Below are 11748 nucleotides of genomic sequence, written 5' to 3'. Positions count from 1 at the left end.
CTTATTGCACCATGGTATGTTAAACTACAGGGTCTACTGACAGGAGTCCTCTGGCTGTAGCAGAACCCAACACAACAACACAGTGTGAAGTGAATAATGCAGTGTGACAGCAATGTCAGACGCACAGGAAACGACTCATGAGAAATCTCAGCGAAGAAGACCTGTGGGCCAGGCTTCTCTCATCCTGCCACAGCAGGGTCAGTGTGAATGGACTACAAACAGAGTGGCCATAGGCAGCAGGTAGACAGCAGCTTTATGCAGCTCTGCAGGCCTTTAGTGTGGACAGACAAACACAGACAAGGAAGCTTCAGGTGACTTACCGATGGGGATGACCACTCCCAAAACAGCCACTGTCAAATTCTCGCCCATGAGGAAATGCTCACCTCCAGCTATAGAGAGAGATGAAACGAGAAAGAGGAGTTAGAGTATGAGGATGAAAACACAGCGGGGCGAGAAAGGATAAGAGTGGGAAAGCATACAGGATAAAAAAAAATGTGTGAGAAATAGAGTGAGGGATAAGCAGGGGAGGCAGGAAAGGAAAGCCGGTGGAAGAGAAGGGAGATAAAACAGAGAGGCGGGGAGCGGGTGATCATGCATGCACAGCGTGAGTGTTTTACAAAGAGAGACAGATAGTGAAAAAGAGGTTGGAATGAAAAATGAAAGAGGGAGCGCAAAAATGATGAGTCGGTTGGCATTTGCCGAAGTGCGACCTTGACACTACCTCCTGACCTTCTGCACTTCATCCATCTCTGCTCGATCAGGCTCCAATGTCACCTCGCAACTCACTCTCATTTACATACCTCATACTTACTAACACACTTATTTATGTACACTTACATCAGAGCACACATGCCTTCGCAGACACACAACAGCCCACACAGAACACAATTTATGGAGGGAAAGGCGACATTTCCGAGGCGACAAGGTGCCATCCATCACTCCTATTAAAGCCAGTCGAGCGTGGTTGTTGGGTCTCACAGATATCTCACTTTAATGTCATCATTACAGTGAGGGTGAGGTTGTTAGCTACATTACGAGTGTGAGTAGGACTAGAGGATGTGGTACTTGGAGAGAGATGGGGGTGTTCAGGTGAAAGTGGCGCTTTATCAGGAGACTGAGCCCCATCTTTCCTTAACTCCTGAATGGGCTGCTCTGCCCTTTCCAAATCATACACAGGACTCCAGGGGTCACAATAAAAATGTTAATCACATAGGGCTGAAGATGAGTGATAAATCATGTTTGAATCTGAGGGGTGACATCAAGGCATGAATGCTCACATATCTGTCTTTAAGACTCTAAATGAGATTTTTTTTTTTTTTTACAGTATGTGTAGTCGTATTTTCCGCAGTCACACAGGCAGAACTGATAAAAATCATTTTGAATTCACAGTCCACTCACAGTGTTGTGACACACTGCTGTCCCCTGCAGGCGTCGTGGAGATGACCATGGCAGTGGCTGTAGAGTGGGAGCCCAAAGCCTTTGACTCCTGCGATGACACAGGCTTGAGAGTGGAGAGAGGTGTGAGGAGCTCTGGGGCACCAGAGGGAGCCGTGGTCAAATGGGGGGTGGCGTCCGCCTGCGATATTCCCCCCGACGGCGGAGGGAAGTCTTCAGCAACAGTTGCTCTGGTGCCAGGTGTATGCCTGGTGGGAGGTGTGGATGTCAGTGTTGTGTCGCTTCTTGGTGCTGCTACAAGGAGAGGAAGAGAACAGTGGAAAACTTTAGTTCAAGAAAATGAATTATTGTAAATGTGTTAAAGCTCCTGAAAATGCACACACTTTGACATTTTAGGAAATATGCTCATTCACTTTCTTGAAGAGACTTAGATGAGAAGATTGATGCCACTCTCAGTTCAGTCTTTAAGTGTGAAGCTATACCCAAGAGCTTAGCTTAGCTAGACTGTAAACATGGGAAAACAACAAGTTTGTCTGTCTGAAGGTAACAAGATCAGCCTATAATCAGCTCTACAGCTAGTGGTACAGTGAGTTAACTAGACATTGTCCACAAATCCACACATTCTAAACTTTTCCATTAAATATTCTTTAAATATTATGACTAATAAGCTCACTGTTCAAGTTAGGGGAGAAACATCCCTAGACATTACTCATTAACAGCCAAAATTCAGTTCCTGTGCTGCCTGTGTGGGTGTGGTTTGTGGCTCAAATTTAAGTGGCCTGACAACACGAGCATACAACCCCACACCTGTCACATTTTGATTAAAATGTTCCACTGAGAGGAGCAGAGATTATGCCACAAATACAGGAATCTCTCATGTATAGCTTGTAAGAAGCTGATTGAGAAAATATGTTTTTGGGGCCTTGAAATATATCTACTACTACTGTTTGATTACACACTGTTTCATATGGCTATATCGATTGATATTTAATGTAATGACATATGGTTGAGGTCATCTGTTGTGATTGACATAATGGTGGTGTGAGATCATTAATAAACAAAACGACCCAGTGACTAAAAACCATTAACATTAACTGCTCATATGACCTTGTGCTTGAGAAGGTTGGACGCAGCACAGCAGCAGTGCAGCAAGAGTGCAACAAGAGTGCAGTTCTTGTCATGCACTAAAAACTTCCTTTGTGAAGTTTATAATCCTTCTTTTAGTCAAAACATTCTGGTTTATAATTATAGGGCCTAAAGCTGATCTTCAGTCTGTTCAAACAGCTGCCCCCTCCCTGGGGTGACAATACAGCGTACACCATACAGTATGTAATAAAGACATATGATACAATTTCATAACCTATACACAGGTAGTATTTGTGCTAGACATGTTATGTTAGATTGCATTACTTTGCATTGTGCTCTATGTTATTGTATCCACCCTCTGTATGTGTTGCTTAGCAACTACCTTTAATAGTTCAATAGCTACAGTATGTTGCTTGGAGGGAGAATATCAAATCATTTACTATCAATTATTACCTACTACAAATAAAATATGTATTGAAATGTGACATGTGAGTCAAGTCAGTCATTTTAAGTTTTGGGCAGTTTTATGAATAGGCTACTTGAATAAAATATGAAAGAACAGTTAAATGACTGAAATTGTGCTGGTAATATAACACTATAGAAGACATGCAAGATTATGAAGTCACACATTTTTAAGATTTGCCAGATAACAAGTAATATAATTCAATTGATAATTATGTTTGTTAGTTTGACTGTACACCGCTTTGTAACTGGGTGCAGAATAAAAAAGTTAATTATTGTTATCATTATACAGCTATCTAACAATTCAGCACTGGCCTCAAGTCTCTTTTTAATCCAGCAGGCTACTGTTTAAAATCAAAACTTTCCTTAAGTGAGGCAAAATCTGATTATCTGCACAGTAAGCACTGTGGCGCTGTGCCCAACAAATCCCTTTAGGTGCTATTGATTACTAAATACTCCCAATTAGCACTCATAAACACGCTCACCTGGCACACAGCCCCTCATATCGGGCCCCAGGTCCTGTCCGTCGGGGCAGGCGCAGGTGTATTTGGGCGAATGCTCGGTTATCTGTGGAGCCTTAAGACACAAGTACTCACAGCCTCCATTGGCCACGCTGCCCAGATTACAGCTGTCTGGGCCTGGAGAAAGTGACATAGAGAAAGAGAAGTGGCATGAAGAATTACACAGTTGTGGTTACATAAATAAGATTATCACTTCTACAGCTTTGGGGAGATAAGAGAAAGTAAGAAAGAGGCAGAATAAGTTGCTGTTTTTCCCCACTGTGAACAATGTTGAATCCCCTTACAACAAAGCCCATTAGTTTGTGTAAACAAAACCTAAAACAATACAAAAAATAAAAGTGGCAACACACAGAAACTTGCTGTAAATATGAACCAGGTTCTGTGCTGCTGCGCCGGGTCCAACTCTTATCATTCATCCTTAAGTCTTGTTTAAATATAAACTAGGAAAGACAGTCATGTATGAAGATCGAACTGGAAAGACAGTGAAAGACTGATATAGAAATGAGCATAGATTATACAGTGGGAAATATGAATAGAAAGTAACAGGCAGGCAGAGATAGATATGGAAACTGACACACAGAAAGAAAATATAACCAGCCATCACATTCATGATTAAGTGCTCCGTTCAGTTCAACTCAAATCTGGATTGTCCTGTTAGGGAAAACCGGGTTGGAGGCAGTGATCTGACAGACGTGCCAATGTACTGCTGCTCCCACAGCTTTGATCACTCTACCACAGCCACAAGCCTCAGCATCATTTATTCATGTACCTGGGTCGACACGGACCCCGCAGAGGAAACTTGGTCACAGAGACATGACTCCGCTCACACAATCACAGGTGAGGTGTAATGGTGCACCAACAGACACACAAGCCAAGTCCCTCACTCGTACTGTACACACACCTTGCGGCTGCCGGAGTTGGTGGAAGACCACAATGTCGTGGGGATCATTTAGGTTTTCAGCCAAGGTGTGGATGTCTTGACCGGTCAGCCTGTTGGCCATGAAGACTGCTGCCCTGTCTCTGTCTGTCCAGTAGATCCGATCCTGAGAAACAAGGAAAAACACATCTTAGTATGAGTGATACACAATACAAGCTCATCAGGTTGTGTTGGACTTGAAACAAAGAGCATATATCGGCAAACAAGAATTCTGATCTAATCATTACATTTCAGAATTTAAAAGCATAATCACTTTATGACTTTTGGGAAACTTAGAAGTGAAAGATTTCCATCTTAGTTAAAATTTGCGGGGTCATTTTTAAAATATTATTTATTTTTGCTTTGATTTTAGCTATGATGGGCATTAGTTCTGGGCTTGTTGGTAATATGATGTTATCCCGTCACTTGTGCATCCTTGCTATTTTTGGCCATGTTGACTGCAATGTCTGTCTGTCAGTCAGTTTGGCACTTTAATCCAGACTGAAATATCTTGACATTTATTGCATGCATTGCCATGATGTTTTGTACAGATATTCATAGTCGCCCGATGATGAATCCTATATATTCTGGTCATTGCCTGACTTTCCCTCTAGTGCCACCACGAGGTCACATTTGTGGTTTTGAGTGAAAAGTGTCAACAACTACAGGAAGGATTGTCATCATCTGATCCACATTTGTCAGTTTGTCCAGCCTCACTTATATTCAAATTTGTCTTTTTTATGGCTAAACAGCTGCAAAACTAATGACAATCCTCAGCCTCAGCTGTGTTTAGTGCTTATTAGGCCATACCAGCAAGCTAACACAGAGAGCTAAGATGGTAAATGTGGGAAACAGCATCATCATGTTAGCTTTGTCACGTCATGTTAGCATGCTGATGTTAGCCTTTAGTTCAAAGTACTGCTGAGCTAATGTACAACCTTATGGAGCTGCTAGTCTTGTTTCATCAAGAACCACAATGGAAGAAAGTCTTGGATTTAACCATGTCATCCAACTCCATGAGTTTTTCCTCCTAAGAATGTTAAATAAACTGAACTAAAACTAAAAACAGTATGGTTTATTTTTCTTACATTTTACAGTATATGGTATATAGCTAATGTATCAGCTATTTGTTTCTATGGAGGTAACAGCGAATGGTGAATGGAACAGAGGAACAATAAAATAAAACATGAGCACAGAAAATAAACAAAGACAAATGAACTACAGAGAGAGCAGAGAAAGAGGATGCATGCTGAGGCAGATTACACATGGCTAGATGCTGTCTTTAACTAACAGTAAAAGTCTAATTTATTGGAGGAAAAACAATAGAGAGAAAATTAGGGCAAGTGAAATATGCACTGGTACATATTTGTTGCCACACTGAGTCTAATTCATTATCTTTTGTAGCAAAGAAAGGATGTTAATTTGGCTTTTGCTGCAAATATTATGAGTGGATGAATGCATCTAGGAAATTCATATACAGGTTTAGTGGTAAGACAGGTTTTATTGATAAATATAAATGGAGCTGCAGTGCTACACTAAGCAGCAGGTACGTGATAAATGGTTTAGTGACACATTGTAGAAGAAGATTCAATCTACTATTTGGTTTTCTTTTCAAAGGCTTGAAGTGTCTGGCATATCCTTTGTGGTTTGTTACAGCATTAGGTCTTAAATGATCCTATCTAAATGATCCTATTTAGACCAAAGTACAGTAACTCAAAGGTAAATTTTAACAACATGCCTGTTGTTTATTAATTGATTTGTTTGCTTTATTTCCACAGTTCACTCCCTCAACAGTTTAAAAAGACAGTTTTAGACAGGAGCTGATATTTTTTGTGGTTGCCTTAGAAACTACAGGCTAATCTCCGGCGAGAGGCAAGACAATATGCCTCGCCACAGGACTGTGTGCGTGTGTGTGTTTGTGTTGAGTCAGTCACTGAGTCAGAAAGAGATGGTAATGTGATGTACGATACAGCAAGCTCAACCCAATAACACTGAGCTAGTGTGTGTTCAACTTCCTGAACAAGAAGGTCACCTTGTAGTCACTACAGGGCAGGGAGCATCCCCAGATCGATTATGTATTACACCAGAGGGGATTTATCATCATTGCTCAGTGATACTACAGCGCAGGCTGTGTTATGGTTAAAAAAAAAGTCTCAAGGTTACACATTGGACAGCTATTTTCATTTGGTTAATAGCTTAAAGTATGGGAGTAAAACAAGTGTTTCTGTTATAAAAGAGCTTTATAGCAGTGGTACAATGTAATCCTGTGAATAATTACATGCTCTTTAATTGAGTATTTCCATGTTAAGCTTTGATTAGCTCTGGCACTGAAGTGCTGCATACACATTCATCCATCAATAATAATGGTGCAATATTATACTGAATAACAATACAACACTGAACTGAGTTATTCTGTAAAATGAGTGCTTTTACTTTTACTGACTCTTAAAATACATTTAAAACACTACTAATAATATATTAATATCTAATATACTGATAAGACTTGTGTACTTTTGGAATGCAGAGGTTGTATTTGTAGTGAAATATTGTTACAGTGTGGCATTGCTACTTTAAGTGAAGTAACTCTGAATAGTCTTGCTCCATCTGTGTGTTTTAGCATAAGTCTGCAGAGTTGAATCTTCTTTGCTCTGTTGCTATTGTCACAGGAGAGAAATCTAAATCCAGTCTTGGTGTTTTGACTAAAAAAAAATCACCTTGAACAAGTTTCATGACCCCTGAGCTCAACCAATGTGCATATTTTCAGAAATTCATTCTTGTAAATCTGCCGCTCTGCTGAATGAAATCTGTATCTCTGCTCCCATTGAGACCAGTTCCCCTTGAGAGGAGTCCCACTGGGGAGTGGGCCAACTAGGGTGATGTCATTACCACCCCTCTGACACCGGCTGGGAGATACTTGCAGCTGCAGGGTCGGCACAGACAAGAGTTTGTAAGCGAAAGCACAGAGGCACAGACGCAGCACAGGAACCACGGGGCAGCAGATTTGCTGGACTGCCTGGCACCGGACCAGATTTAAGCTCTCTGATGGCCCTGACATATCACACAGAGGGGAGCTGGCTGATGACCAAAAGTATAAGTGTGTGTGTGTGTGTGTGTTTGTGTGTGTGTTGCTTTAGGCTGCTCTCTACATATCCCTGTCCTCTGTTTAGTATGCTCAGCCTGTCAATCCCACAGGGGAAAACAGACACACATACACAGACTGAGCATACAATAAATTGAATTCAACAGTCATTACATTCAAATTCCCAGTTGCACTGCAGGCTCCCTGTGAGGCTAATGAGAGAGATGTAGATATGATGAGTTGGGGGAGGCTGGATGATATCATGGACAACTGCCCAAAATCCTTGTAATCTCTTGCTGAGATAATATAAACACACACACACACACACACACACACACACACAAACCTCAAAAACAGCCAGAGCGTAGGGGTGTCCCAGTCTCTCTGCAGACGACATGTGTGTTCTGCGGTGAGCTCCGTTCAGGTCCACGCTGGCTATGAGGTGCAGCTTAGAGTCCACCCAGTACAGACGCCTGTTTGCTACATCTGGGAAACACACATACACACACAGAGACAGGTCCTAAGCTGAGTAGCAATTGATTGTCTTCACGGTAAGCACTCTCGCACTCTGACCAACAAATCCCTTTAGGTGATATTGATTACGTTTTAAAATGTCAGATTCTCACGATTACATCACTACAAGTTTTACTGTGTCGATACACGACTTCTTCAAATATCACTCCAAAGCAAATATTTTTTTTGCCATTATCATTACAATTACTTTTGACCTTTGCCTATAATGAGTTGATTGAGTGCATTAGCTCCTTTCAGGACTGGACATTTAGGAACACACAACAAAAGCCAGAATACTGTAAGATACAGCACAGTGTGATACCTGATGTAAGGACATGAGATGAAAAACAGCTGTTCTCTTCTCACCTAAAGTGATGCCATTGGGCCATTCAATGTTATCAGCCACCAGCACCTGTCGGTCCACTCCATTCATCCCGGCCTTCTCTATCTTTGCTTGCGTGCCCCAGTCAGACCAGTACATAAAGCTAGATAGAACAAATATATTGTGTTATTATGTGTATATTGTGAGTGTTCATGTAGTACTGCTGTGCTCAGCAAGAAATGTGAAAATAATAATGCTAGTGTTTCAAGAATAGTATTTATGCTGCTATTTTAAAATTGTCTTCAATAATGCTGTTATTACTCTGGTGACACTGTTGGGCTGAGAGTTGAGTTTTGTGCTAATATCACCTGTCAAACAGTTAGTGAGTCCAGTGCTTTAACATTTCCCTGCTTGAATCTTTCCTTGATGGAGTTTTGAGTTTCTGAGCAGCAGGTAGTGCTCTTTGTTTCCACTCTACCAGCCACCAGCAGGGTTACTTTCCTTTTTAGGCAAATGTCAGATTTATTCTTCTATATTCATTATGGGGACTGCACCACAATTTCTGCACTAGCAAGACGAAAGTGCTGCTAAAAATTACCTATGCGTTATACAGCCAAAATATAGGACAGGGAGCGAACATTTTTAGAAAATGCTGCTTGAAGGAGACACAGAAAGGGACAAACTTCTCTTAATAGTGACTGTTATATTATAAAACCACTTGTGATGACAGAAGTAATGAAAGAAACTAGACTTTAGATCACTATAACAAACTGAGAGATCTGTACAACTCTATGGGAGCTGTCCATTCAGCACCGTGAAACCACAACACAAGTCATGGCATCTCACAGTCGCTTTCTGCAGCATTTTGCAACTTGTAGAAGCCCAGTTGTTATTAGGACTAAAGCAGCTACTATTCAGGCTTCTGATATGATGGCTCGCATCTTATTAGGTCATATTAATTAATATACTGTATACAGTTTGTTTGAGTGTGGGTGAAGTAGTCATCTTGTGGGGATACGGTAAAAATCTCCCAGACTGATCTTTTATAATTCCTTGGCCAGACTTACAGTGATTTATAACTATTTCCTTAGAGCTTTTGTCTTTGTGTCATTACTTCTCTTCCTCTACCCAATATTTCAAGTCTATAAGCACGCAACTTTTATTGTCTCATGCACTGTTTTGCTTTCCAGATGCGTGCACTCAAACAGCCCTTTATGTCAGAATTAGTAGCAATGCTACTCTGCGGCTGTGTTAAAGCATCAATGTTGGGAAATACTCTGCTAAACCAGCTAATTTAAATGCTGTTACTGTGAGAGTTCAGTATAGTTTGAATGGTTATTGGGCAATATCAGACAGAGATCATAGCAGCAAAGTACACAGAGATTTACACAGTCATTTCTATGTAAATGTTCATTAACTGACATCAAGTGAATTTTCCCGTAAAGACAGAACAGTCATTTGGCATCACGGTCACCATTCGTGTGTGTGTGCTGGACTCATGTTGGGCAGTTGTGATTGGATCTGTAATGTGCAGCAAATCTCACTGTGTGTTCGCCTCTGTTTAGGCTATGTGCCTGTTTGTTTCAGTTTATTTTTGTGCGTGTTTGTTTTCATCTGGGTTTGGATCACCAAAAAACACAAAAGCTACAGAAGCACGTGCTGGCAGAAATTTATAAAGCTTCCCAGATTAGGAGCGATCATCTAGGACAGAATTTCTAAAAATTTATTGAGTCAGGATGCTAAACTAGGTCGCGGGCTCATGTGTAGCAACAAGAGTTCTCTTCTCTTCTGGTCCCAAAAGAGGATTATGTTTATTCAATTTCTGGGTCCCAAGCTGAAATTACTTCATAAATCTTTATGTGGGGTCATCGACCATCATCTTCAATATAGATGAGGAATAAACAGGATCAGTAGCATACTTTCTAAAATTAGGTCAGTGGTTTCCTGCATTATAATGATCGATAGCGAGAATGGCTTAGAGATGATCATTATTGATCCTTTCGACTCGATTTGTAAGCCTGGTTTCAAGGCATTTGATATTGTGTGCCTACTCAAAGAAAAACCCTAGCACACACTTGACATATCCGTCTTACCCGTGGTGGGGATCCAGCGCTATGGCCCGGGGTTCACTCAGGTCAGTGTTGATGAGGACATGCCTCTTGGTGCCGTCCACCGAGGCCACGGAGATGGATTTGTCTCCGGAGTCGGTCCAGTACAGGTTGTGTTGGAGCCAATCCAGAGCCAGCCCCACAGGGGTCTGCAGAGATGAATCCACCAACGGCACCTGCTGGGAGGGGTCATTGGCCTCATGGATGAAGGCACTGCAGGGGGACAGGGAAGAAATAGAAGAGAAGGGAGGAAAGAGAGGGAGCAAGGAGTATTTTGAGGGCAGGGAAATATGTAAGACATATTCTACGAGCAAGGCAGATATTACTGCAAAATCAATGTGAAGTGGAGGGGTGCTGACAGCCTGGTGGGCCTTATTTTGTGATAATGAGCCGATATACACTGTCCTACATATTACATGGCAGCATACCAAAAACATTTATCATTGTAAAATACAGACTTTAGTGATTTTATTACAAACTAAAGCATTTTACATACTTTTCCTTAAAAGTAGTTAGATTCTTAAAAATAACTATAGAAAACCAGAGCCAGAAGAAGACACTCCTAGCAAAAACTATGAATGACTGACTGAATGAATATATAGATATAGAGTGGACGGATGAGCACATGCAGGATAATCACAGGACAAGTGGACACCATCCAGATTATGTCCGATCACTGGTGATGCATAAACTAATTCTCCATCCTCCACTGTTCTGTAAAGTGACTGCAGAGCCGAGGGAGCGGGGCTGCTGTGTGTGAGCTGTAGCCTTGGGCCATGCGGTAAAGCAGGTTCATCCGGGGGTTAGTGTCCTTCTTAGGTGGACCACTTATCAGAATAGACAAGGCCTCACTCAGGGGTTGCCCTGCGCGCTAATGACTTGGCCCCGGCAGAGGTGTGAGGTGAGGGCCGGGCAGCTGTGCTCCCGAACTGGAATTTCAATTTTTAGTTTCCCCGGAGAGCTTTTCTCTTAACATCCATTTTGTGAAGAGAACACAGTGCTCCAATTAGAATACACTCAGGGGAGAAAACGTAGTTGGGATAACAATAGGAAGGGTGGAATTAATCTGAAATAATAGCAGGTCTGAGCCATCAACTCAACTTGATTAAATTTCAAAAAACATTTGTCATTCAAGATGTAGGCATTTAGACAGAAACAAGCTTATTCATACTGAAAATTGAAAAGTATGCTGAGAAGATTATGAACACATATATAGAGAAAACATCTGTCACATTCATGGTTCATGATGCAAAGTACTATATCAGATAATTGCATTTAAAGAACTTCTGTGTTAAAATTATGCATTACTCAGGACTCAGGCCAAAGTCAAGCTTCTATAAAATAAG

The 11748-nt window shown here is 41.3% G+C and overlaps 1 protein-coding gene across 3 annotated transcripts in view; it reads right to left on the bottom strand.

Moving 5' to 3' along the window:
- The window catches only part of LOC108883819 (low-density lipoprotein receptor-related protein 8), a 75230-nt gene that overhangs the window by 3915 nt on the left and 59567 nt on the right, over positions 1-11748 (bottom strand). For 2 of the 3 annotated variants that reach the window (XM_018677321.2, XM_018677323.2), the window contains exons 11-17: positions 10388-10615; positions 8339-8457; positions 7806-7945; positions 4366-4507; positions 3429-3581; positions 1399-1689; positions 321-389 (exon numbers count right to left, since the gene is read on the bottom strand). In XM_018677321.2, coding sequence (XP_018532837.1) covers positions 321-389; positions 1399-1689; positions 3429-3581; positions 4366-4507; positions 7806-7945; positions 8339-8457; positions 10388-10615 — 1142 coding nt within the window. The remainder of the gene's footprint in view (positions 1-320; positions 390-1398; positions 1690-3428; positions 3582-4365; positions 4508-7805; positions 7946-8338; positions 8458-10387; positions 10616-11748) is intronic. The other variant, XM_018677322.2, reaches the window with a different exon arrangement.

Source organism: Lates calcarifer, linkage group LG4, assembly GCF_001640805.2.
Source record: "Lates calcarifer isolate ASB-BC8 linkage group LG4, TLL_Latcal_v3, whole genome shotgun sequence".
NCBI classification, from domain to species: domain Eukaryota; kingdom Metazoa; phylum Chordata; class Actinopteri; family Centropomidae; genus Lates; species Lates calcarifer.
Note: the sequence above shows the minus strand (reverse complement) of the source record. Positions and strands in the feature narration are given on the sequence as shown.